The 23668-nt window shown below is 33.6% G+C and overlaps 1 protein-coding gene across 1 annotated transcript; it reads left to right on the top strand.

Annotated features, from left to right (window-relative positions):
* Positions 1–4039: 4039 nt before the first annotated feature.
* Positions 4040–16172, top strand: LOC133675113 (probable serine/threonine protein kinase IREH1). Its single transcript, XM_062096390.1, has 18 exons — positions 4040–5042; positions 7241–7305; positions 7422–7601; positions 7692–9098; positions 9540–9712; positions 9902–10148; positions 10862–10954; positions 11037–11177; positions 11260–11352; positions 11512–11716; positions 11875–11960; positions 14054–14142; positions 14466–14517; positions 14618–14674; positions 14771–14944; positions 15030–15107; positions 15653–15843; positions 15941–16172. Exons 1-17 carry the CDS (start codon positions 4304–4306, stop codon positions 15731–15733), a joined length of 3960 nt encoding a protein of 1319 aa, XP_061952374.1. The 5' UTR covers positions 4040–4303; the 3' UTR covers positions 15734–15843; positions 15941–16172.
* Positions 16173–23668: the final 7496 nt, after the last annotated feature.

Raw genomic sequence — 23668 nt, 5'->3', positions numbered from 1 at the left:
TATAAGTTTAAGGTTATTAATACATCTAGGTAGGGTTTCGGGTAGGTTACAGCGACCTTTTGTGATCGGGTTTTACCCGAACCTAATCGGGTAAACAATTAAAAAGAAATTGCAAGGGTTTAATTTCTTAATAACTTTTGAATAATATTACAAGGGTAATGAAGATTTTGTTTTTGATTATATTTTAGATGTATTTACACCTTAACATCCGTGTATAATTATTACACCTTAACATCCCTATTAACATGTGCTCGAACAAAAGAATTCACACAAGCTCTTAATAGTATTCATATTTTTGTATTTTAGAAAGGTTTAAAAAAAAATATTTTTTTATTTTTTTCACTTCAAATTAAAAAATTTTATGTTTTCAGATTATTTTAATGTGCTGATATCAGGAATAATTTTTTAAAAATAAAAAAATATTATTTTGATACATTTTCATGTTAAAAGACCACTACTATCAAATCTCAAACACCCTCTAAATCTTTTTTTTTTCATTCTCAAGCTGTAAAATAAAGAAAAAAAATCAAATTAATATTATTTTGATATATTTTCATTTCAAATGGGGCTTCACTACATTTTGAATTTTATTTTATTTAAAATTAATATTTTTATGTTTTTAAATCGTTTAATATGTTAATATTAAAAATAATTTTTTTAAAATACTATTTTAATATATTTTTAAATAAAAAATACTTTAAAAAATAATTGTTACCACATTTTTTAATTTTATTAAACACACTGAAATTTAAAAAAAAAACATTTCATGAATATGACGTGAATTATAGGATTTTTATTGAAAAATAGTTATTCTTTGATTTTTATTTTTCATGAATTTAAGTAAATAATTCTTTTTAATTTCAACTTTGGAAGTCAAGGCATTTCCATAGTAAAAAATATACTTTTGTCAGTTTTTTTAAAAAAATCTTAAAATCATTACTGGTTATTATTAGATAGAAGTTTCGTACTCTCACGCGGTTTGAGCATATGCGCATAAAAAAGGAAAACAAATTAAACCGGGTCTGGTTAGAATTAACCACAACGTGATATCTCTGCATAGAAGCAAGGCATATGCAATGTTAAGCAGCAATAGTGGCAATGAATCAATTGCAACAACAATGAATCAACATCACGAATGCCAAGCTAATTTTATTACGGAGTTTCACTAGATTTTGAACAATAATTTATTTTAAATTATTTTTTTTATATTTTTGAATAGTTTTAATGTGTTGATGTCAAAAATAATTTTTTTAAAAATAAAAAAAATATTATTTTGATACATTTCCAGACAAAAAAACACTTTGAAAAGCAATTGTTACCACATATCCAAACACCCCTAAAAGTGAGGACTCATTTGTAAAAGGCGTTGAATTATAGAAGGCATTATATATATATATGACCAAAATGTATAAGATTGGCAAAATTGGCAACCTAATTCTGACTAGTAAAAGGTTCTATTGGTGAAATTATTTGAGGTAAAGAAATACAAATTTGGATGGTTAAGAACTTAATAAGAATTTTAGAAGGCTTTATTAATTTTATTGAGGGCTTGTTTGCAAGAAAAATCTATTTTTGGAGTCAATCTAGGTGTTAATTGGAAGAAATTGAAGTTTGGGGATTGAAATTAGACTTTGGAAGGTTTAATTGGTCAAATCAGGGGCTTAATTATGAAAAAATTAAAGTTTGGAGGCCAATTAAGAACTTAATTGAAAATTTCCAAGATCAAGGACCAACTTGTAAGGGATGCGCAATTTCAAAGGTAGAAATTGGTCAAATCAAGAGCCAAATTGAAAGAAATTGAAATTTTGGTGGTCAATTAAGGATTAAATTGAATAAATTGAAAAGTAAGGACTCATTTGTAAAAGGGGTTGAATTATAGGGCTGATATTCGAATTTAGCAGGGGTGCAATTGCATGCAATTAAAAGGAATTGAAAAGTAGGGACCAAATTGAAATTGGCCAAATCCTAAATTAAAAAACCCTAATTTTAGGGTTTAACCTATACGACGTGTCATCCACCCACTCCTTCCTTGGTAATTTTGGATGATCGAGTGAGCATGTTCAAGCGAATGAATGTAGCGTTTCTAATTACTTTAAGGGCTGTGACCACTACCATTCAACTAAGAAACACCTCTCTACGACCTCATGCCCATGAAATTGGACATTTATACCCCAATTCTTCCACGAAAGTCTCCAACATCTTGTTCCCAATCAGCTTCCCCTGCTTTGTAGAAATGAGTTCCACACATAATAAAAAATGCAATGGCAAACACTTCACATGGTCTAACCCTATGTCTCACATGTTATTTGAGATATTAGCTGAGAGACACTTAAAGGAAGCAAACCTTCTTCCACCTTTAAAGCAGAATCTTTTATTAAGGTGGCTATAGAAATTAGTCAAAAGTTCAACGTGCAATGCGAGCCTAAATATGTGGACAATCATCTCAAGACTGTGAAAAAAGAATGAAGAATAATAACCAAATTTAAAAATAAAAATGGCTTTGGTTGGGATGATTGTTTGAAGATTATTATAGTTTCGAAAGATGTATATGATGAAGAAGTAAATGTATGATAAATATTATACTCTTTGTAATTTTTATATCTACTTTTGTTTCCAAAATGTTATACAAGGAACTAAAAAATTGCATATTTTAAACTTTATGAACAAGCACATCCCAATCATGACAAGTATCTCAACAAAAAACTTGATATGTACGAGGCAATGACAATTGTTGTTGGAAAAGACATAGCAACTAAAAATTATGTCAAATCATATGCTGATGTCAACTTGAAAGAGAACACTGAAGAACAATCAATTTCAATTGAAAACGAAGGGGAATATGAAGAAATTTCAAAGGGAAAAGAGATATCTTCCTCTAGTGCACAAAAGACATCTTCCTTTTTGATGAAATCACTCTTGGGGATGCATTTGAGCACTTGGTCCAAAATGAAATGTTGACAAAAGCATTTATTGCAAAAAATGATAATTTGAGGAAAATTTGGGTTCAGAATTTTATGAACCAATACTACTGCATACCTGATTGCTAAGATGATTTTACTATGATAAGAAAGTATATGTTTGTTATTTAACAAGTATGTTTACTTATTTAATTCGGTCTAGCATTTTATGTTTGTTAATTTAAACTAATATGTATGTGTATGACATCAAAACTTAATATTTATGCATGACTATGTTTGATGTTAGATATTTATATTTATTTCTTGATGCTTATTTGATATATATATTAAAGGGATAATTGCCTATACCCATAAAAAAAAAATCTTTATCCAAAAAACCCATTAAAATATTTATGTATTTATTTATCTTTTAAAAAAATCTCTATACCAAAAAAACCCAAATATATAACTCTTAGTTAATACAATAAACTAATTTGGCTTTCTTCGTAAGAAAAAAAACATATCTTAAGCTTTTAAAATTAAAAAAAAAATATTAATAGATTTTACTTAAGAAATATTTTACAATGTTACATCTCTATAATATGATATGACATATATAGTTATATTTTATAAAATAAGCTATATATGAATATAGGATTTAATAAAAAAAATTCATCATTATATTTTTTAGATTTCATTCTTTTATTGTAAGTGATTAAATATTTATATTAAATATTTTATATATATTAGATAAACTTGAAAAAAAAATTAATTCATCAATAAATTATTTTTTAATTTATTTTTCATAATATAACCAAATACTAGAAAATGTTTTCCAAATTATTTTTCATAACACTACTAAATATTAGAAAACAATTTACTTTTCAGGAATTTAATTTATAAAACAATTATTTTTTTTAAAAATAATTTTTTAGTAAACAAAGAGAGCATCAGTTGAAAACTAAAAATATAGAAAAACAAATTCATTGAATAAGTTATAAATTATATAATTAACGGTAAAAAATAAGATTACCTTGCTGTTGTTAAAGTTAATTTTAATTTTATTTATCATTTACCAAAAAAAAAAAAGTCACCCCTTTTAACACAAAACCACCTTTCAGTCTACTTTCAGTCATATCCTTCTCGCTTTCCCTGCATCCGGCCACATTTCTGTCTCTCCTCTCCTCCAATCAATCTTAAAAAAAAAAACCCACCGCCATTCGCCTCCCCTCCTCTCTCTCTCTCTCTCTCTCTCTCTCTCTCTCTCTCTCTGAATAAGCCAAAAAAAAAAACACACACACACACACATCCTCTTCAAATGTCACTGGTCTCTCTTTAGCAGCTCCTCTAAAGGGTTGCTGTTGCTGCTGCACAAAAAGAAAACAAAAAAGAAACTCTAAAACGAAATGGTGTTCAAGAACAAGCTGTTTTTCTCATCTTCAAAGAAATCAGAAACTTCTAGTCCTGATGGATCCAACAACAGTCCAAGATCAATCGGGTCAAATTCACCGATCCGATCCGACAAGAAGAAAGCCTCCAAATCTAAAGATTCAACCCCAACTACTCCAACTAGTACTGGTAGTTCTAGTAATTTTACTTGCAAGCAAACCCAAGTTAAAGATGGGGTAAAAAAGAAAGACTCGTTTTTTAAAGGCAAAGAAACTGTGAACCAACCTCAAACTCCTACCAAACCCGGGACTTCAAATTCTGGGACGGGTTTAAAATCCAAAAAAGGTGGTGTTTTGGTTGAAAATAAGGAGAAAGAAGCAGAAAAATCGTCAGTTTCGCCGATTTTAGCATCATCTTTGGGGTTAAATAGGATCAAAACAAGATCAGGGCCATTGCCACAAGAGAGTTTCTTTGGTTTTAGAGGTGATAAAGGGAGTGGTGTATTGGGGTCTAGTAATTTGTCAAGGCGTGGTGGGGATGGAGGGTCGGGTTCGAATTCAAGTTCTTTAGGGTCAGGGAAGAAGAAGGAAGGGATAGAGGGGCAGAGTAAGTTGACGGGGTTTCAAGAGAGTGGTAACGGTGGTGACAATTGGGACAGTATGTCTACAGGAAGTGGAGGGGGACAGTCTAGAGAGGTCAGTCCTAATTTGCAGGCAAGGACTAGGTTGCAGAATGGGGAGTCATCTAGTGAAGCTGGTATGATGTTTTCCTTTTCCTTTTTAGTGATGTTACTTGCTTATTTCTTAATTGGCATAGCTTTGAATGTTGTGAACTGCTTGCTTTTACTTGTTGATTACATTTGGTCGCATATTTGGTCAAGTAAATTTGACTAATTGGAAAAATTTGCTTTAGTGTGACATCTTTTTAGGTGTTTAGTGAGGGATGACTTGGTGAATGTAGGATATAATTGTTTCCAAAATGTAATTGTTTGTGTATGAAGTGATGATAAAATGATGATAGAGACTAGGTGATGCACTTTTTTAGGAGAATTTGTTGTTGTCTGAGAATTGTAGGTGTTTAGTTGGGGGTGGCTTGGTTGAATGTGGGCAAATGGCTGTTTAAACAGTGGAATCATTTATGCCTGGCATGATGATAGAAAGATGATCGAGACTGCAATGGGATCAGAAGAGGATTCCTATCCTGGAAAAAGAAAAAGGATATATTTTATCAGGACATCTGTGAACCCGAAGTCTCATACTTGCTCTTGTTAATCCTCTTTGGTCTCTTCCATAAAATCACCTGAAATGGGATCTACTCAATCTTAAGCAAGATCTAACCCCTTGCATCCTCAAAGCCTTAGGTGAATTTAGTGAGGAATTCTCTAGAGGATCTGCACATATCCAAGTAAGGGTTAGTGAAGTCTATTGGTCATGCTTGCTCTTTGCTCCAAAGGTTATGCAAAGGTTTGGAAGAAAGCCCACAATCATTTTGTTGAAAATACTACTGGTTGACTTTTTAACTTGCCTTGTTGGGAAATTTTGCTTAAAATAACAAAGCTTGAATGATGCCCCCAATTTAGATTTAAAATTTTCTTAAGTGAAATAATTTGGGAGCATATCCAGATTTCAAAGTTTGTCCAATGCAGCTGTTTCCACTTTTTTAGTCAATTTGGAAAATATAGGACTAAAGGCCCGCTTTTGAGTAATTAAGGTTTGTAAATACTAAGAAGCTTTAAGTCACATCCTTGAAATGTAACTCGTTGTCTGCTGTGAACTGATTTTGAAAACTTCCATAGAATTAAATCTGAAAGGAGGATGATTACGTTTAGCAATGAGCTTCTAAGTACTCACAGCTCCTCAATGAACTTTATGACGGGTACCTGTAAGATATGTGGATTTTCGAGATTGACTGGAAATAATGAGTGATAAATCATTTGCAATTTCACCTTTGCTTAATGAATTCTTGGATCTGACCTAACAAGCAATGCATTAAGAATGATGGAACTGAAGGGATTTAAAATTGCACCAGGACCATATTTTGTGCATTTGTTTTTGCGATGTTCCAACATGCAATATACCATGTAACTTAGTTAACTAAGTAATGGTTGTTTCCCTAAATATAAATTATCCAAAATGAATTCTAATCTTTGTTTCCAGAACAATAATTTATATAAGGAAAAGTTCAAATTAAGGTGTCTAATTTTGGTGGAACTTTCAGAATTGTGCTTTAGTCATAATTGCTGAGTTTGTGCAAAAGAGTTTCCATTTTTCATAAAGAAAAATTGTGGAGTTAGTGGGGATGAATCTGTATGCTCTGGTTGATTGAATTATATCAAAAAATAGTTTGGAAGAGATACAATTTAGTAGGTCCTTCATCATGTCAAAACAACAGGGGCTGTTCAAAATGAGGTATTGAAAATGTTGCATGCATTCATACGGACCAGATTGGCACAATGTGTTACCAGTGAAAATTTTCTGATGCGCGAGTTGTTTGGACAGCAAACTTGTTCATGTTTCTAAACAAAAGAAATTTTGGTGAGAAGGAAAGATACATTGTATGTTGATAGTACTTCATGTGTAAAAAGAATAACTATTCAATTGCAGCAGAACTGCAATTAAACTTCGTCAATTTGCTGGGAATTGAGGCTTTTTCTTAAATTGTCAAGAAGTTAGGTGGCTGTACATAACGGGGCCCTAGGGTGCTATGTTTTCATCATTGGAAATGATTTTGTATACAGAAAAAACAGTGTGTAGAGTTGCAACTGCCTTAACTTTTTTTTATTTTATCTGCGTATGTAAAAGGATTGTCCTGTGGGACCTTCTCTGAAATTCATACCAATTTAAACTTTGTAATGTGGAAATGGTTTCTGCTCATGGAATGTTTTAACTCATAGGCAATGTTCTTAATGTCTTTTCTCATAAAAAGACATTTCTGATATTTTGTTACCATAATAGGTCGACATAATTCATCATGGGGGCACTCTGAGAGCTTGCAAAGCTCTGATGTTTTTACACCTGAGGTACTGATGAAAGGATTTTTTTTGGTACTATCTGTGAATTCACTTGTCTTCTACTCGGTTACTTCGTCCTCAGTTAGTTTTCCTCACAACGTTGTTTTAAATGTTTGCTTTTCTAGACTTATGATTGTAACAACCCAAAGGAGTCTGAATCCCCCAGGTTTCAAGCAATACTTCGTGTGACAAGTGCCCCTAGAAAGAGGTTTCCTGCTGATATCAAAAGTTTCTCCCATGAATTAAATTCCAAAGGTGTACGACCTTTCCCATTTTGGAAGCCTCGAGGGTTAAATAACTTGGAGGTAATGCATTAATTTGTGTTATATCTCCTCTAGATGGTGCAATGTGCTCTAGGAAGTTCGCCTCCAGATTAATTTTCTGGTTTTGTACAGGAGATCTTGGTTGTCATACGGGCAAAGTTTGACAAAGCAAAGGAAGAAGTGAATTCTGACCTGGCTGTCTTTGCAGCGGATCTGGTTGGAATTCTTGAAAAAAATGCAGATAGTCATCCTGAGTGGCAGGAAACTATTGAAGACTTGTTGGTTTTAGCTCGGAGTTGTGCTATGACATCACCTGGAGAGTTCTGGCTTCAGTGTGAAGGTATAGTCCAAGATTTGGATGATAGACGCCAAGAACTTCCTCCAGGAATACTGAAGCAGCTCCATACCCGAATGCTTTTCATCCTTACAAGGTGTACCAGATTGTTGCAATTCCACAAGGAAAGTGGGCTGGCTGAGGATGAAAATATTTTCCAGCTTCATCAGCTTAGGCTTTTGCAGTCTGCAGATAAACGCATTCCTCCAGGTGTTGGTAGGGATGGAAAAATTTCTAGTGCTCCAAAGAAGGCAGCTTCGGCAAGGAAATCATACAGTCAAGAGCAGAAGGCTGCATCAGTAAGGAAATCATATAGTCAAGAGCAGTGTGCTTGGGGCAGAGAACAAGATATACTGCCAGGAAAATTCCTCTCTCCTGCTGATAACACTCCAAAGAGTGACGAATCTCCTACGGGAAGGAATCGGATCTCTTCTTGGAAGCCACTCCCATCTCCTCCTGTAAAAATTACAAAGGAAGTTGTTCCTCCAAGGGGGCAGAATGATGATAAGAATGAACCTTTGAAAACGTCAAATGACAGGAAAGGAGCTTCTGATGTGCTTCTGGCTGCTGCTAAAGCTTCTGAGCTTCCATTGGTCAAAGATTTGCATGAACATTCTACAAAGCACCAACACAAAATTTCTTGGGGTAACTGGGGTGATCAGCAGAATATTGCTGATGAGAGTTCAATAATTTGTCGCATTTGTGAGGAGGAAGTTCCAACTTTATATGTAGAAGACCATTCAAGAATTTGTGCAATTACAGATCGATGTGATCAGATGTGTCTAAGTGTGAATGAGCGCTTGATCAGAATTTCTGAAACGCTTGAGAAGATGATAGAATCCTTTGCACAGAAGGATATCCAACATGCAGTGGGAAGCCCAGACATTGCAAAAGTATCAAATTCCAGTGTGACCGAAGAATCTGATGTTCTCTCACCAAAACTCAGTGATTGGTCTCGGAGAGGGTCTGAGGACATGCTCGATTTCTTTCCTGAAGCTGATAATTCTATTTTTATGGATGACATGAAGGGTTTACCTTCCATGTCATGTAAAACCCGTTTTGGTCCCAAGTCTGATCAGGGAATGGCCACATCATCAGCTGGTAGCATGACTCCTAGATCTCCATTATTGACACCAAGGAATAGTCAGATAGACTTGCTTTTGGCAGGGAAGAGTGCCTTTTCCGAGCATGATGATCTTCCACAGGTTCTTGTCTACTTTACTTTGTTTCTTCCTATTGATAAATCGGTTATGGGTCCTGTCCTTGAAACCAGCATCTTAAAGAAAAGGGGTTAACCGCTGTGTTTTAGGATTTAAAAGAACTACTTACTCCTTTACTATTGAGAGGGCGTGTCTCTTCAGTATTATAATGCTTGGCTTTCTTTTTATAATGAAATTTCATCCTAAATATTGGTCATGTACTAAATGCAAAATGAAGTTCTTTGCAATTGTGTAAGCTTTCAGAGAAGACAAGAGAAAATGTAATAATAATATTCTTAAGGCAGCTCGAAGCACCTTAAATACATGAAAGATGGATTCTGTGTGGCCTTAATGTGGCTCTTGCTGACATGAATTGATTACTTTTTGTTTAAATTTTTATTTTTTAATGTGTCTGTGTCTGTCTAAAAGTCCTTTCATATGATGCAGCTGAATGAACTTGCTGATATTGCAAGATGTGTAGCAACTATGCCGTTGGAGGATGATCGCGCCATATCCTATTTGCTAACTTGTCTTGAAGACTTGAGGGTAGTCATTGACAGGAGAAAGTTTGATGCTCTTATGGTGGAGACTTTTGGGACACGAATTGAGAAGCTTATTCGGTGAGTATTATGTGTTATTATTTTTAGAGTTTTATGCCAAAATATGCAAAGAATATCCATGAATTACAAAGTTTGGATTTAGCTTTCCAATGAAAGTGTGGGTGCCACTTCTTTTGGATAATTTCCAAAATTTGAATTTTGATTGAAAGTTAATTGATCACCACTCTGTTCTTCTTTCTTCGTGTGCAGAGAGAAGTATTTGCAGCTCTGTGAGCTAGTGGGAGATGAGAAGGTTGATATAACAAATACTGTAATTGATGAAGATGCTCCTCTGGAAGATGATGTTGTTCGAAGCTTGAGAACAAGTCCCACACATCCTTCTAAGGATCGTACCTCCATAGATGACTTCGTGATAATAAAACCAATAAGTCGTGGTGCCTTTGGACGGGTGTTTTTAGCTAAAAAGAGAACAACTGGAGATCTTTTTGCCATTAAGGTACCAATGTTTGATGCTGTGGTTTTAATTTCCTTTTCTGTTCTGACTTTTTGCTTCATTATATTTACTATTTGCTTTTTTTCTTTGAAAAATTTCCTTTGATTGGACAAAATTTATGTAAATTCGTGTTCAATCAACTATATTATGAAGCTCATGGGACCTTGTAGTCAAATGGTGCATCTCACCTCTTGTAGAAAGAGATCACTAATAGTCCCACCAAAGCAGATTTCCTTAATTAAGACAGAGCGGGGTGAGATCGTGGTATCGTAGTTAGGCCTGGTGGGCTTTGTGCCAAATAATAGACTGATTTTTATGTGTTGCTGGTGGTCGTTCAAGTTTATATAAAGAGCAAGACAGGAGACAAAAGATCTCTTGAATTCCAGCAGGAATATTTATGAGCACTTTTTATAGAGATTTTAAGGAAACTGTGTGATTTGACTTTGAGGGATGGCATTCATAACGATGCTTGTTTCAAAAGTTCAGAATGACAAATCTCCCTTCTGTCAATATTGTAACTCTTGTTTCTTAATTAATTGTGTAATCTCAATAGATGAAATTTTAGACAAAATGTTTGTGCCAGTGTGCAAGTTTGCAGACCTTTTGTTTCTGTTGTGGTTCTTCTTCTTGTTGATTGTCCCATGCTTGTCTGTTTTTCAACACGCACTAAAAAGGGGGTTGGATCTGAATTGATTGTATACTTGCATTTGCAACAGGTTCTTAAAAAGGCTGATATGATCCGCAAGAATGCAGTTGAAAGTATACTAGCCGAACGAGATATTTTAATTTCTGTCCGCAATCCCTTTGTGGTGAGCAGGTCTAGCTTGCAAAGCATTTTGGCATGCCATGAGAAATTCTTTTCCATTCTAAAATAAATGTGTAATTTTTCAGGTTCGCTTCTTCTATTCATTTACTTGTCGTGAGAATTTGTATCTTGTGATGGAGTATTTGAATGGTGGCGACTTGTATTCATTGTTGAGAAATCTGGGCTGCTTAGATGAAGATGTTGCTAGGGTATACATTGCAGAAGTTGTAAGTTTTAATTTTTCTTCTTTTGCAAATACTTTTACTGCTTGTGCTGCAGTTTGTAAATCTGATTATTATTGCTTTTAAGGTGCTTGCTTTGGAATATTTACACTCACTGCATGTAGTTCATCGTGATTTGAAGCCTGATAATTTGTTGATTGCACATGATGGGCACATCAAGGTAACTCCCTTTTTTTGTTTTATTTTTCCTGCTATTTCTTCTCAACATCAAGACATCTACTCTTTTTATTGCATATATTTTGCTTCTTCTTTGACCATGTTCTGATATTTAATTTCTATATGCCCTTGTCTAACTAAGGTGTACATTCTTTGTAAACAGTTGACAGACTTTGGTCTTTCCAAGGTTGGTCTCATCAATAGCACTGATGATTTATCTGGTCCAGCTGTTAGTGGGACATCCATGCTTGTGGACGATGAACCTCAACTATCCACTTCTGAGCATCAGCGAGAAAGGCGGAAGAAACGTTCAGCTGTGGGTACACCTGATTATCTGGCACCAGAGATACTCTTGGGAACGGGACATGGTTTGTATACCTTGTTTTAGCTACAAATGCTGTTATTTAATTTGTATGGTGATGCAATATTAGGTTAAACAAAATTGTATGTTTGGCAATGCTAACCTTTTTGTTTGATTGCATTGAAATGCCTGAAACAATAAACTATTATGTGCAATTTTCCTCAGGAACAACCGCTGATTGGTGGTCTGTGGGTGTTATTTTATTTGAACTGATTATTGGTATTCCACCCTTTAATGCGGAGCATCCCCAGGTTATCTCCCTACTTCTATATACTGTCTGGTTCTGCATTTTGTTGCTATGTTCTCTCTTCAACTTTTCTCTTGGTGAATTGTTTTCCTTTCCATTTTCTTTTGCATACTTCTTTTAATTTATTTTTGCTTAAAACTCTTTTTTATTTTTATTTTTTTTATTCTCTAAACAACATGTTAGTGGCCTTTTCATGCTCAGGATTTATGAACCGAAAGGTCTTTACAGAGGAGGATTGAACTTTTTTGTTTAGGTTAACAATAGTAGTGCATTCTCATTGAGGTCAAACCCAAAATTAGAATTAGGAGTTTCTATATAAACATCTTATATGTTCTTTACTAGGCGGAATGGAATGCATTATTTTCAAAGAACTTTCCAGGGAATATGCTCTTTGTGATTGTGAGATGCAATCAGTGTTAGGTCTGACTCTTAGGAACCGAGGTGTGATGCTTGTGTTTCATTTTCTAGATGTTATTCCTGGAGCTTCTTTAAATTCTAATATTTACTGCAGAGAAATTTCAGCAACCAGACTTGGATTATTTGAGCTACACGAACACTAGTATTCCCTCAAACACCATACATCCATCCTATATCCAATTTTCAAATGTTGAATTCCTTTCTTCTTTTACCTAGACCAAAAAATATGTAGTTTTGCCAAAGCCTGGCCTACTATAGTGTGTTGGTGGAATGGAAATTCAGTTATGTTCTATGTCCTGCAGTGGGTTTGGCATTGGGTTAAAATTTGCTCAGAGTCAGTAACAACAGGAGAGGATGAGAATTCTCATTTCTGACTACAGCTCATGATAAGTGCAGGAGGAAGGTGTTGAACAAATAGCTACTAGTAGGCAGGTGTGACAGATTCTGAGAAAATCTGAAGTTCATCAGATAATTATTTTAAGACATAAAGTAGAGCAGTTCTCCGTAGATTTTATCTTGTTTCATCATCACTTAGTAATATAGTGATTTTGAGGAAATACAAAAACTTGAAAAGGATTATTACTAGGTAGTATAATTTAGGTTTATTGTCTCAGTTGGGTATTTACTATATATGGAGGCAATCTACCAAGGCTTATTTTTACAAGGCCAATAGATTTGGATTAAAAAATATTGCTGGAGATCTGGTTAGGTGAACATATAACTGAAATCATGCAAGGGCAATTCCAATTGTTTAGCACTAAGCAATGTTGCATTTGCAACAGCACCATTGTCTGCAAGGTAAAATTTTAAAGGTATTGATTTTTGCAATATACATCCATCAATGCTCCACTTCTATTCCCATTTTATAAAATTTCCCAATTCTACCCCTATATTTTTCTAAAAAGTTTCAATTTTCCATTTACTGTAAATAAATGATGAGAATTTCACTTTTTTCATATTTTCTTCTTCCTTTTCTATTTTCTTACTTCTCTCACTTTTTTTCTCAAATCTCCATGCATGTTATAGTATCTCACAAAATAATTTAAAAACCTAAATTATAGGCGTGGAAGTGGAACATGGATGAATCTATAGGGGAAAATGAAGTTATTAAAATTTTAATTTCCTGACGAATCTGCAAGAAATTGTTGCTCTACATTGGTTGGTGATGCCTGTCATGTTTGGAGATTTGCTGCTAATTTAAGCCTTGAGTGGCCTGAGATGATAGTGCATGACAACTCATGTAGATGCGCGTGGGTACCGAGATAGTGCATGACAAGCTATGTAGTTGTTTATACTTTTGAATTTCTGTGTATCCATATCAGGCTCATCTGCTGCCTGACTGTGCCTATAGGGATTTGGTATCTACTTACATGCTGGACATGAGTCAGGGTTGGTTGCAAAGTTATTTCAAACATTAAGTCATACAACTAATAAAGTCAAATATGTGAGTAGTTACTCAGGTGGAGGGGGTATTTTGGATCATCTTATGCATTGCAATTACCCTTTCTCTTTTCCTTAATCAGTTACCTTTTCTTATTTGGTGGAATGCCTCTCTGGAAAGTAATTTTCAATGATAGCTTGCAATACCTTTGGAATTTATTATATATTTTTCCTTGATCTGCATTTTAAATTTCAGTTCCCTTTCCGTTGCTGCATTCTTACGTTCTATTTTGCTTCTAGACAATATTTGATAATATTCTCAACCGTAATATACCTTGGCCCCGGGTGCCTGAAGAAATGAGTCCTGAAGCACAGGATCTAATTGATAGGTAAGAGAGTTTGTCTAGTTATTATAAATGGTTATTCAATTATTTCTGTTATTGAAATGTATACTTTGTGTGATTAATTTTATCATCATTGATGATAAGGATGCTTCCATCTCAACTGATTTGTCATTAATACAAGCCCTTGGGATATTTTTGGTATTTGACGAGACCTGAATGAATTTGGAGTCTTTGTTATCTATTTTGTGTTCTGCAGATCTTTATTTGCATGATATATTACAGCAAATTAGATTGCCTTGGGTAGAGTTTTGGATTATGAATTGATAGATATTTTTCAGCCTAAAGTGACTAATACTACTTGTCTCCAGATTATTAACTGAAGTTCCTGACCAGAGACTTGGAGCTGGAGGAGCGTCAGAGGTGAACCTAGTTTGTATTTCTAGTTTTTATTTTCAGCCTGTTCATATTCACGCATTTATTGCATTCTACCTTGATAATAAATGCAGAACTTGTGATCCAGGTGAAGCAGCATATATTCTTTAAAGATATCAACTGGGACACACTTGCTAGGCAGAAGGTGTGATGATTCTTCCATGAACATAATAAATATGACCTTTTGCAGTCTTACAACATGGATTATAGATTGACTGCCTTTTTTGCATCAATCTTTCAGGCTGCATTTGTGCCCAGTTCAGAGAGCGCACTAGATACAAGCTACTTCACAAGTCGATACTCGTGGAATACTTCAGATGACCCAAATTATCCAGCCAGTGACTTTGAGGATTCAAGTGATTCTGATAGCTTGAGTGGCAGCAGTAGCTGCTTAAGCCATCGCCATGATGAAGTGGTAAAACATCACAAAATTTGAAATTTGTGTTTTCCCCTGCATATTTTGCAGAAGTGACTAACTCTTGGGCCATATTGATGAACAGGGAGATGAATGTGGAGGTCTTGCTGAATTCGAGTCTGGTTCATGTGTCAATTACTCCTTCAGTAATTTTTCATTTAAGGTATTTTCATTCCCCTAAACTGGATTGTCGTATCCTTGGTTTATACACAATCTGAATGTTTGAGATGCTTTTGGCACTAAAGGGAAGAAAGTTTCTGATTCCATATGAAACTTTTCTATCCAAAAATACTGTTAAAAGTTAAACTTGGCGATAGATAGTACTTACAATCATAATATGTGCAATGTGATTTTATGGCTTTAGGTTGAATTGATATGGAATCAAAGTTTGTTTATGAACTATAAATAATTATGTGCTCAATTGGGGGAAGATTGATAGCTAACTTTTGGCTGGTCCCTGTTCAAATGCTCTGCAGGGAAGAATTTTTCATCATGCTTTTAAATAATGTTTCGCACATGGATTATTTGTTCTTAGTTAAGTCAGCAATTAATATAATAGGTTAAATGGGTTGTGGTGGGTCATTGCCATATCTTACCCCAATGTTTATTTCGCTATTTTTCATGGGATGATTTGTGGTATATTTATTCCTTTACCAGCGTGTTGTATCAATTACTGTATTCTCACTTCTTTTTTTTCCCTTGTTTTAGAATCTCTCCCAGCTTGCATCAATCAACTATGATCTTCTCTCCAAGGGTTGGAAGGACGATCCATCAACAACTAATTCATGACCATTGATCTCCTTGGTCAAAAGCCAGAAGAATTGTGCTCCTTGGCATTAAATCACTTTGAACATTTATGGGTGTCTGATTTGCCAGTGTTATTTATATACCCTGTACATGTAATTGCTCTAGTTAGTGTTTTTTCTCCACATTGCATCTTTTCATTTGGTCTGTCATCTATCATATGGTAATCTTTTTTATCTTTGACACTTGCAGACATAGAAGAAAAGTTGAAGACTGAAACTGCTTCGGGATGTGCTCTTTATTCAGTGTAGGTAATGGATTCACACTGTTGGGGTTCGATTTTATTTGTTTAGTTGAGCTGAAGAATAATAGTATGCCATAATTTAAATGCCACAGTGATGGTCTCCACTCTTGATGTGTGGTGTACTTTTTGTGATTTTCACCTCGTATCAATGAAAAGAACGCATCCCCATGTTGTAAGTTAGTGTGATATGAATTTCAAACTTGCAAGTTTCTTTGTCCAGTAGTTTAATCCAAGACAGATCAGAAGTCGAGTACATGGTACCAGGTTTAGATTGGTCTGAATCTATGGTTAAAACTACTAGTCCTTATACCTGCTTTATTCCCACCATGTGTTTCCTCACGTAATATAATGAAAACTCTTGGCAGTCCTAGCCGGATCTGCTAGTGCATCCCTGATGCATGGAGGATAAAAATGTGGCTCTGTTTTTGAAAATGAGAACTGGTTTTCATCACTTTTGTTTAATTCAATTAAATGATAGGGAAAAAAGAAAAAAAAAAGAATATACGAGGCATTGGCTGAGTCCTATATTGTACATGCTGTGTGGTGGCTACAATGTAGATTCATACTAATAATGTTGGTTAGAGTCTATATTGTCCACGATCCATCCATTTCTAGAACGAGACAGCTAGCGACTAAATTACAGCCAAAGATCTTCCGTTCAGTCAAGTTGACAAAACTTGGAGAAGAGAAGAGTGATTGTTAACAATTGTGAATCTTTCAATGCATAATGATACGTTTTTGTAGTAGAGATGGCGTCAAGCATGATGTATAAAAATACGTTGTCTTTTCTCTCAAGTCTCCAACAGAGCCAGGACCCGCATTATTTTGTTTGACTAGAGTGCCGGAAAGTAGTTTACTCGGTAATTGGATTTTGCATTTGATGTTCCAATTAGTGAAGGTGAGCTTTGAAATATGGCGTTAGTGATTAGAAATCCCTTTCCATTTTGTTACAAGCTTGGAAGGCAGTGACGTGGAGAAGAAGACTGTTGTGTCACTTGCATAAGTTCTTTCTATTCTCTTCCTCTACTTCTCAACCTTTTTATCTCATTAAAACCTCTTTGTTAAGATTGAGTCTTAACAAATTGGTATCAGAGCCTCCTTGAATCCATGGCAGTTACAACAGTAACAATGACTTGCTTAAAAATGGTGGAAAACAACAAGGTTAGAGCATGGAAGACAATTAGATGAGAGAATACAAGTTGTTTCATCAGGAATTGCAGGATTTCATAGCAGACAGCTAGAGACAGTGGCAAGAATAAGCCAAGTCAATGAACAATTAAAGGCCCAAATATGACCGGAAGGGAAGCAGAAAGAGATGGCAGGAATCAAGTTAACACCAGAGGGATGGTGCGTCTATACCAGAATCACAATCTAGAGAAAAATGTGGGAATCAATGAAGGCCATCGGGGTAGGTATAATGTAGTTAAAACATAATGGCTAGAAATTGCTTAACTTTACTTGGAGGGCAAGGCAGAAGTATGGTTTAAAGGATTTTTCTTAGGAGACCATGACATGACAAATTAGGAGGAGTTTGTTCGATGCTCTTGTACCAGATTTGGCAGCAGATAAGATGTGTTTTAATGATTTGATGAGAGAAAAGGTAGTTAAAACAACCCGTGATTCTTGTATAAGGGGCCAAGCTGGGATACAAAACTCTTACAGGAGATTAAAGACTGTTTTATTGGCATTTAATGAAGAAAATGGTGAAACAAATGGTGTAGAAGTGTGATATATGTAAACAAGCTAAAATGGAGAGGGTGGCCAATCTTAGACTTCTACAACCATTACTGGTACCAAGTAGAGTTTTGAGAGATATTACAATGAACTTTGTGGAAGGATTTCCAAAATCAGGGTAAATATACCATATTGGTTATTGTGTGTAGATTTTTCAAGTATACATTTCACTGCATTGACACATCCTTTCACCGCAAAAACAATAGCTGAGATGTTGTTGAATCACTTTGATAAGCTCCATAGATTACTTGCATCTATTGTGACTTCCAGAGACAGGGTGTTTCAGTTTATTCCGAAAAGAATTATTAAGACTATTATGAATGAAATTGTTCATGAGTTCAGCTTATCATCCTTAATCAGATCGAGAATCAGAAAGGATGAATCAACGACTAGAGATGTACTCAAGATGTATATTGATGTAATCCTAAACAATGGTGTTTATGGTTGGCTTTAGCACAATGATGGTATAATTCTAGTTATCATTCCAACATCAAAATGAGTCTTTTCCAGGCTATGTATAACTATTCACCTCCAACTACTAAAATTGCATTATCTGAAAAGGTGATCATGGTTGTTATTAGGGAGTTATTATAGAAAATAGAAGAAATGAATCAAAACTTGCAAAAATAATTAGATATGGCAAGAAACACAATGAAACAAACGGATGATAAAGGAAAGGAAAAAAAAAAGAATTTGTGATAGGATATTGAGTGTTCTTAGAGCTGCAACCATACAAGCAAACAATTTTGGTCATGAGGAGGAATATGAAGCTGAATCCATGTTATTTTGATCCATATAAAATTATTCAAAAAATTAGAGTTGTAAATAAACTACTACTTCCTACAACAACCAATATACATCTAGTCTTTTCATGTCTCTTTGTTTAAAAAGAAGATCGAATGTAAAGCAATGATCTTCTTGTTCTACTTCTCAATCTTTTTTCTCATTAAAATATCTTTGTTAAGATTGAGTCTTGACACATTTTCATTTCAAATACATTTTTACGATAGCATTAATACTTTATTTTGTAACACACACACACATTTAGTCCTATAATAAAACTCGAAATGTGAATTTAGTCTCTAAAAACTCCTAGGAAAAACATTGTAGCTCCAACCCATGAACATTTTTCATTGGAATAGTGTAGGTAATTTTGGCTCTCCATTAAAAAAAATTTACACTAACTTCAAAGGGCAATGAAATCTTTTCACATGGTCCATTTTCATTTCTAAATTGATCGGGAAAAAATAAGTCTTTTCTCATATTAATTGCATACTAAAACAACCAAAATATCATTGGAATAAAAAAATTTAAATCTGGCGTGAAGAGGTATTTTTTTGTAATTATAATTTAAATTGAGGGGTAATTTGGTGTTTGATCAAATATAAAAAATAATAAATAATTAAAATGCATAATGAAATGATCAAAATACCTATATAAAAAAACTTGGATCTTTTCACATTGGTTTTTGGTATTTATCAAGTCAGCTTAGGGGCAATTTCATATTTGGCTAAAAAAACAAAAAAGATGGGCACATGTGTATTGAACCTGAGGTGTATGGGAGGCACTTGTGCTCTTTGGGTGGCGCATGTGTATTGAACCTGAGGTGTATGAGAGGCACTTGTGCTCTTTGGATGGCGCGTGTGGCACCTCCTAGCATCTAAAAATGCTCTTCTATCGTATCATTAGAAGAGCCGACATGTCCCCTTCCTGTTGGTGTGATGTGTATCTTCGATGGTGGTTCGACTTATTGGTAGACCTTTCTCTTTTTTTTTTCTCTCTCCTTCCTGAAAATTACAGCTTAAACCTATTTGTTATTAATATTTCAACTTGAATCCCTATTTTTTTAATCTCTAATTTTTGGTTTTGACTATTTTATGGAAGTTTTATTTGTTTTATATTTCATCATTCATTTTTAATTTACTAAATGTTGTATATATTCTCCGATTTAGTTCTCATTCTTTTGATTTCTATTTTTTTCCTTGTTTCTTTTGTATAAGTTTTATTAGTTTTCAATTTCATCCTTTAATTCAAATTGATGGTATTATGTTTTCCAATTCGGTCCTTATTGTTTTGAATTTTAATTTTTTCCCTGGTCTTTTTGTAAAAGTTATTATTCTTTTCAATTTCACCTTCCAATCAAAACATTGTTTTTATTTTTTATGTCAATTTTGATCCTCATTCTTTTGAAATTTTTTTATCTTTTTTTTTTAAATTGATTTTTCTTTTCAATTTTAATCCTCATTCTCTTAATTTTTTTTAATCCTTTTGTATAATTGTAATTCTTTTTTTTTTTTCAATTTCATTCTTCAATATTTGATTGATTGAGAATTAAACTTCACGGTTTCTCCAAATTAGGTGCTTCAGGTCTAATAATTCAGGTTATGAGTTTGAAAAGTTAACATATTTTTTTTTATAAAAAATTAGCTTTATAATCCTCTTTATTTTTTTATCGGGTTATTCAAATCTCATGATCTAGGCAGCGGGTTTGGCGAGATATTCCAAGTTGGCTCGGCCCTGATTGTCGGGGTTACAAGTTTATCATGCTAACTCAGGTTGACTAGGACCTATTTTTTTTTCTTTTTTACCTTGTTTTGTTCTTCCGTGTTTAATAAGTTGTGGATTGATTTATTTTTGTTTTCTATTTTTTCATCTAATTGAATTAAAATTATTTTATTCGACCCAGACAAGTTTATGATCCAAGTCATGTATTTCTTAAAAATTAAAAACATGTTTGCGATAGTTAAATATCTTTTTTTTTTGTAAAAAAAAAAGTATGCCTTCATTTTTATTTGTTGAAGGTGAAAGAAGGTACATAAACCCTAGGCATACAATATGGAAGAGTTATTATGCAAGGGTAACTTATAGAGAGGTTTTACTTGTCAAGAAATAACTACTAACTAGTATATTGGTCTGCACTCCGCAACGAGTCAATATTAATTTTTTTTTAATGTAAAAAAATATTAAGAGTATAAAAAATATTTTAATAGTGTTATTAAACCTTACAAAGTGTGTTAATTTTTAATTCTCCACTCAACTCTTTTCCAAACCCAAGATACATGGGCCTAGCAGCCATGCCAAACTCAAGCGCCGTGAGTCTTGCAGTCATGTCAGACTTATGATACTTGGATCTGACAACCATGCTAGACCCAAACATGGTTGTTAGACCCAGTCGCGGGTTTGATATTTTTTCGGGCCTAGCCTTGCATGGGTCAACCCGGAAAAATTAAAAAAAAATATTTGAGGTTTTAATATTTCATATGAAAAAAATTAAGAAACAATTCAAGTGAATATAAGCTAAAAGATTATTTCAAAAGGTTTTTTTTATCCCATATTAAAAAGATATTATCTTATGCTATTAAGTTGAAGTATTAAACCAAAAGGGTTTTTTTTATCCCACATTAAAAAAATACAACCTTATAACAAACTTTGACAATTAGATCATGGACCTTTCAAAAAACTGTCTAATACTTGGATGAAAACATAAAATTAATATTTTTATCCACAATGTATATGAAAAAAGAAAGTTTATTTTTGAAGACTTGAAATAAATCATTTAGAACTCAACAATTTTTTTCGTTCTTTCCTCTTTGAATATAACAAATTTATAAAATAAGTTGTACAAACAAAAAAGAGTTTGCAGTTAAGTTCTACTGCATATGAATGAAAAATCTTGCTTGAATGAGGTAGTATTTGTTTTTGCAATCCAATCATGCTTTTGAAAAAAATTAAATTTTTTAACTTAGGCGCGCAGTTTTGACATGGTTATCAAGCCTAATTTGACAAACAACAAACAAATAGAACAATTATGCACTTTATTTGTCGAGAGTGAGCAAAGAAAGAAAAAACGCAAACAATCGATCACCGACGACAATCCAACTATTATCTGTCTACACGTGTCACACCATGTGGAAGAGGACACAGCTGCTCATCCAGTGAGATAGCGAATGGCTAGATTTGGCCATCGGGAAGTGTCACACACGCCTCCTTAATGGTACTGATGTCACCCATTCGCTAGGAAAAAAAAAGAAGGTCAAAAAAACGTCTAGCAAAAAGATAAAAAATTGAAAGTAAAATTATTATTATAATCCATAGTAAAAGGTTTCTTGATCTACAATAATTTTCTCATACCATTTAATTTTTGTTATAATTATGAGAAAGATAGATATAAACACTATGAGAGATTCTTATATTTTTTAGTATGATTGAATATGATTTTTTCTTTTTTTCTTCCCTGCATCTATCTCTATCACACTATTATTGTAAGTCTTAGTAATCATAGTTTGAGTATCATGAATTTTTTCAAGCATTATCTCCGTCTGAAACCTCACTGAACCCTTCTTCTTTACTGTCGAGGTGTAATCACAGATAACTCTTGCCCACTCATTGGTAAATCATGATTCCAGTTTGACTCTGTGGTTTTCTTTTGACGGGAAAGACACCAGAATTTTCTTTTGATGTGACAAAATGATGCTGATATTTAATTAATGGCTGAGACAGAGGTCATAGGATGTTGAAATCAGTTGTCTTAGAGTTTGTATACTGACATGATGGCTACGTAGCAAGAAATATCAGGCATTAAACTGGTGGGCTCTGCTAGAAACGCCATGGCTGCCACTGTAAATGCAGTGCTGTGTCTTTCTTCCTGCAAACCACTTGAAACGGCCAAGATTCGTGTTCTAAAGGGTTTCTTTACCCAAGAAAAACCTGTCTGTAAGAACAGTTTTCAGGTAAATTAAGCGCATTTTAAAACTCTATAATAACATAATTTAATGCAGTGTAGAAGCCAATAAAACTAAGCCCAAGAAGGATAAAATGTTTTTTTTCCCTCACCAGTTACAACACTAGTTAACTACAGCCTCGAGAAGAGCCAAAGTGAGGTTGCTTTCTCAAGAAAAAGAAAACGAATGCCAAGTTGCATAGGACAACATGACAAGGTACGATTTTTTTTTTTATATATATATATATATATATATATATATGCATCTAAAAAATAGACTTGAAAATTGGATTTTGAAAGATGATTTTTTTTAGAAGGTCAATATTTACAAATGATTAACTTTGTGAAATAACAAAACCTATAAAAGTTGAAGGTTTTTTTTTTTTTTTTTATCATTTGTTTAATCTCAAACAAAGCTCTCAGGATGATAAATGTGGGGTATCGGGTTTTTATTTATTTATTTATTATTGTCGGATCCAATCTAAAGATTAATTAAAAAAAACATTGAATCAACAATTAATATTAAAATGCAACATATGGCTCCTTATTTTTTCTATATGTTGATCCGACAGGGTTTAGTTGAGTTAATAAAATTATTAAAAACTTTACCGGATCGATTATATTTTATTCGGGTTAATATTTAGTTCAATTCAACTAGAAACTCAATTCAAATTAGACTTTAAATCCTGAATTTCACGAATCAACCAACCATAAAAACTATGAGTTTTTTTTTTTTCAATTGCTAGGCTTGTTTGCTCAAGGGTACTTTAGTATTAATATCATTTTTTTTAATTAAAAAATGTGAAACAATTGGTAATTAGTTGTTAAAATATTTCAAAACTAAACAAGCTAAATTTGTGATAGTGGTTGCTTATTTTATTTTTCTCCAAGAAAAAACCTGAAACAATAATTTTATTTTATTTTAGTTTTTATTTTCAAATTGAAAACAAGAATAAAACCCTAAATGAAAAAAAAAAAAAAAAAAACAAGTTTGAGTGTTAATGTCTATTTTCGTACTTGTTGCCTTTATGACTTTTTTTTCTTTTCAAAAAACGGGAGGCCCAATGAAATTTGGATAGCCCTTTTCAGTTTCCAAATACACACTCTAATCACTAAGAAATTTGAACCTGAATCTCCAATCAGAAGCGTTGCTGTGACTTTTAATGAAACGAATGTCAAATATCACCCACCAAGCCGATGCTTTCCCCACCCCCTCTATTCA

Source organism: Populus nigra, chromosome 16 (genome assembly GCF_951802175.1).
Source record: "Populus nigra chromosome 16, ddPopNigr1.1, whole genome shotgun sequence".
In the NCBI taxonomy this organism is placed as follows: Eukaryota; Viridiplantae; Streptophyta; class Magnoliopsida; order Malpighiales; family Salicaceae; genus Populus; species Populus nigra.
The sequence above is the reverse complement of the archived record's forward strand: the minus strand, read 5'-3'. Positions and strand labels throughout refer to the sequence as shown.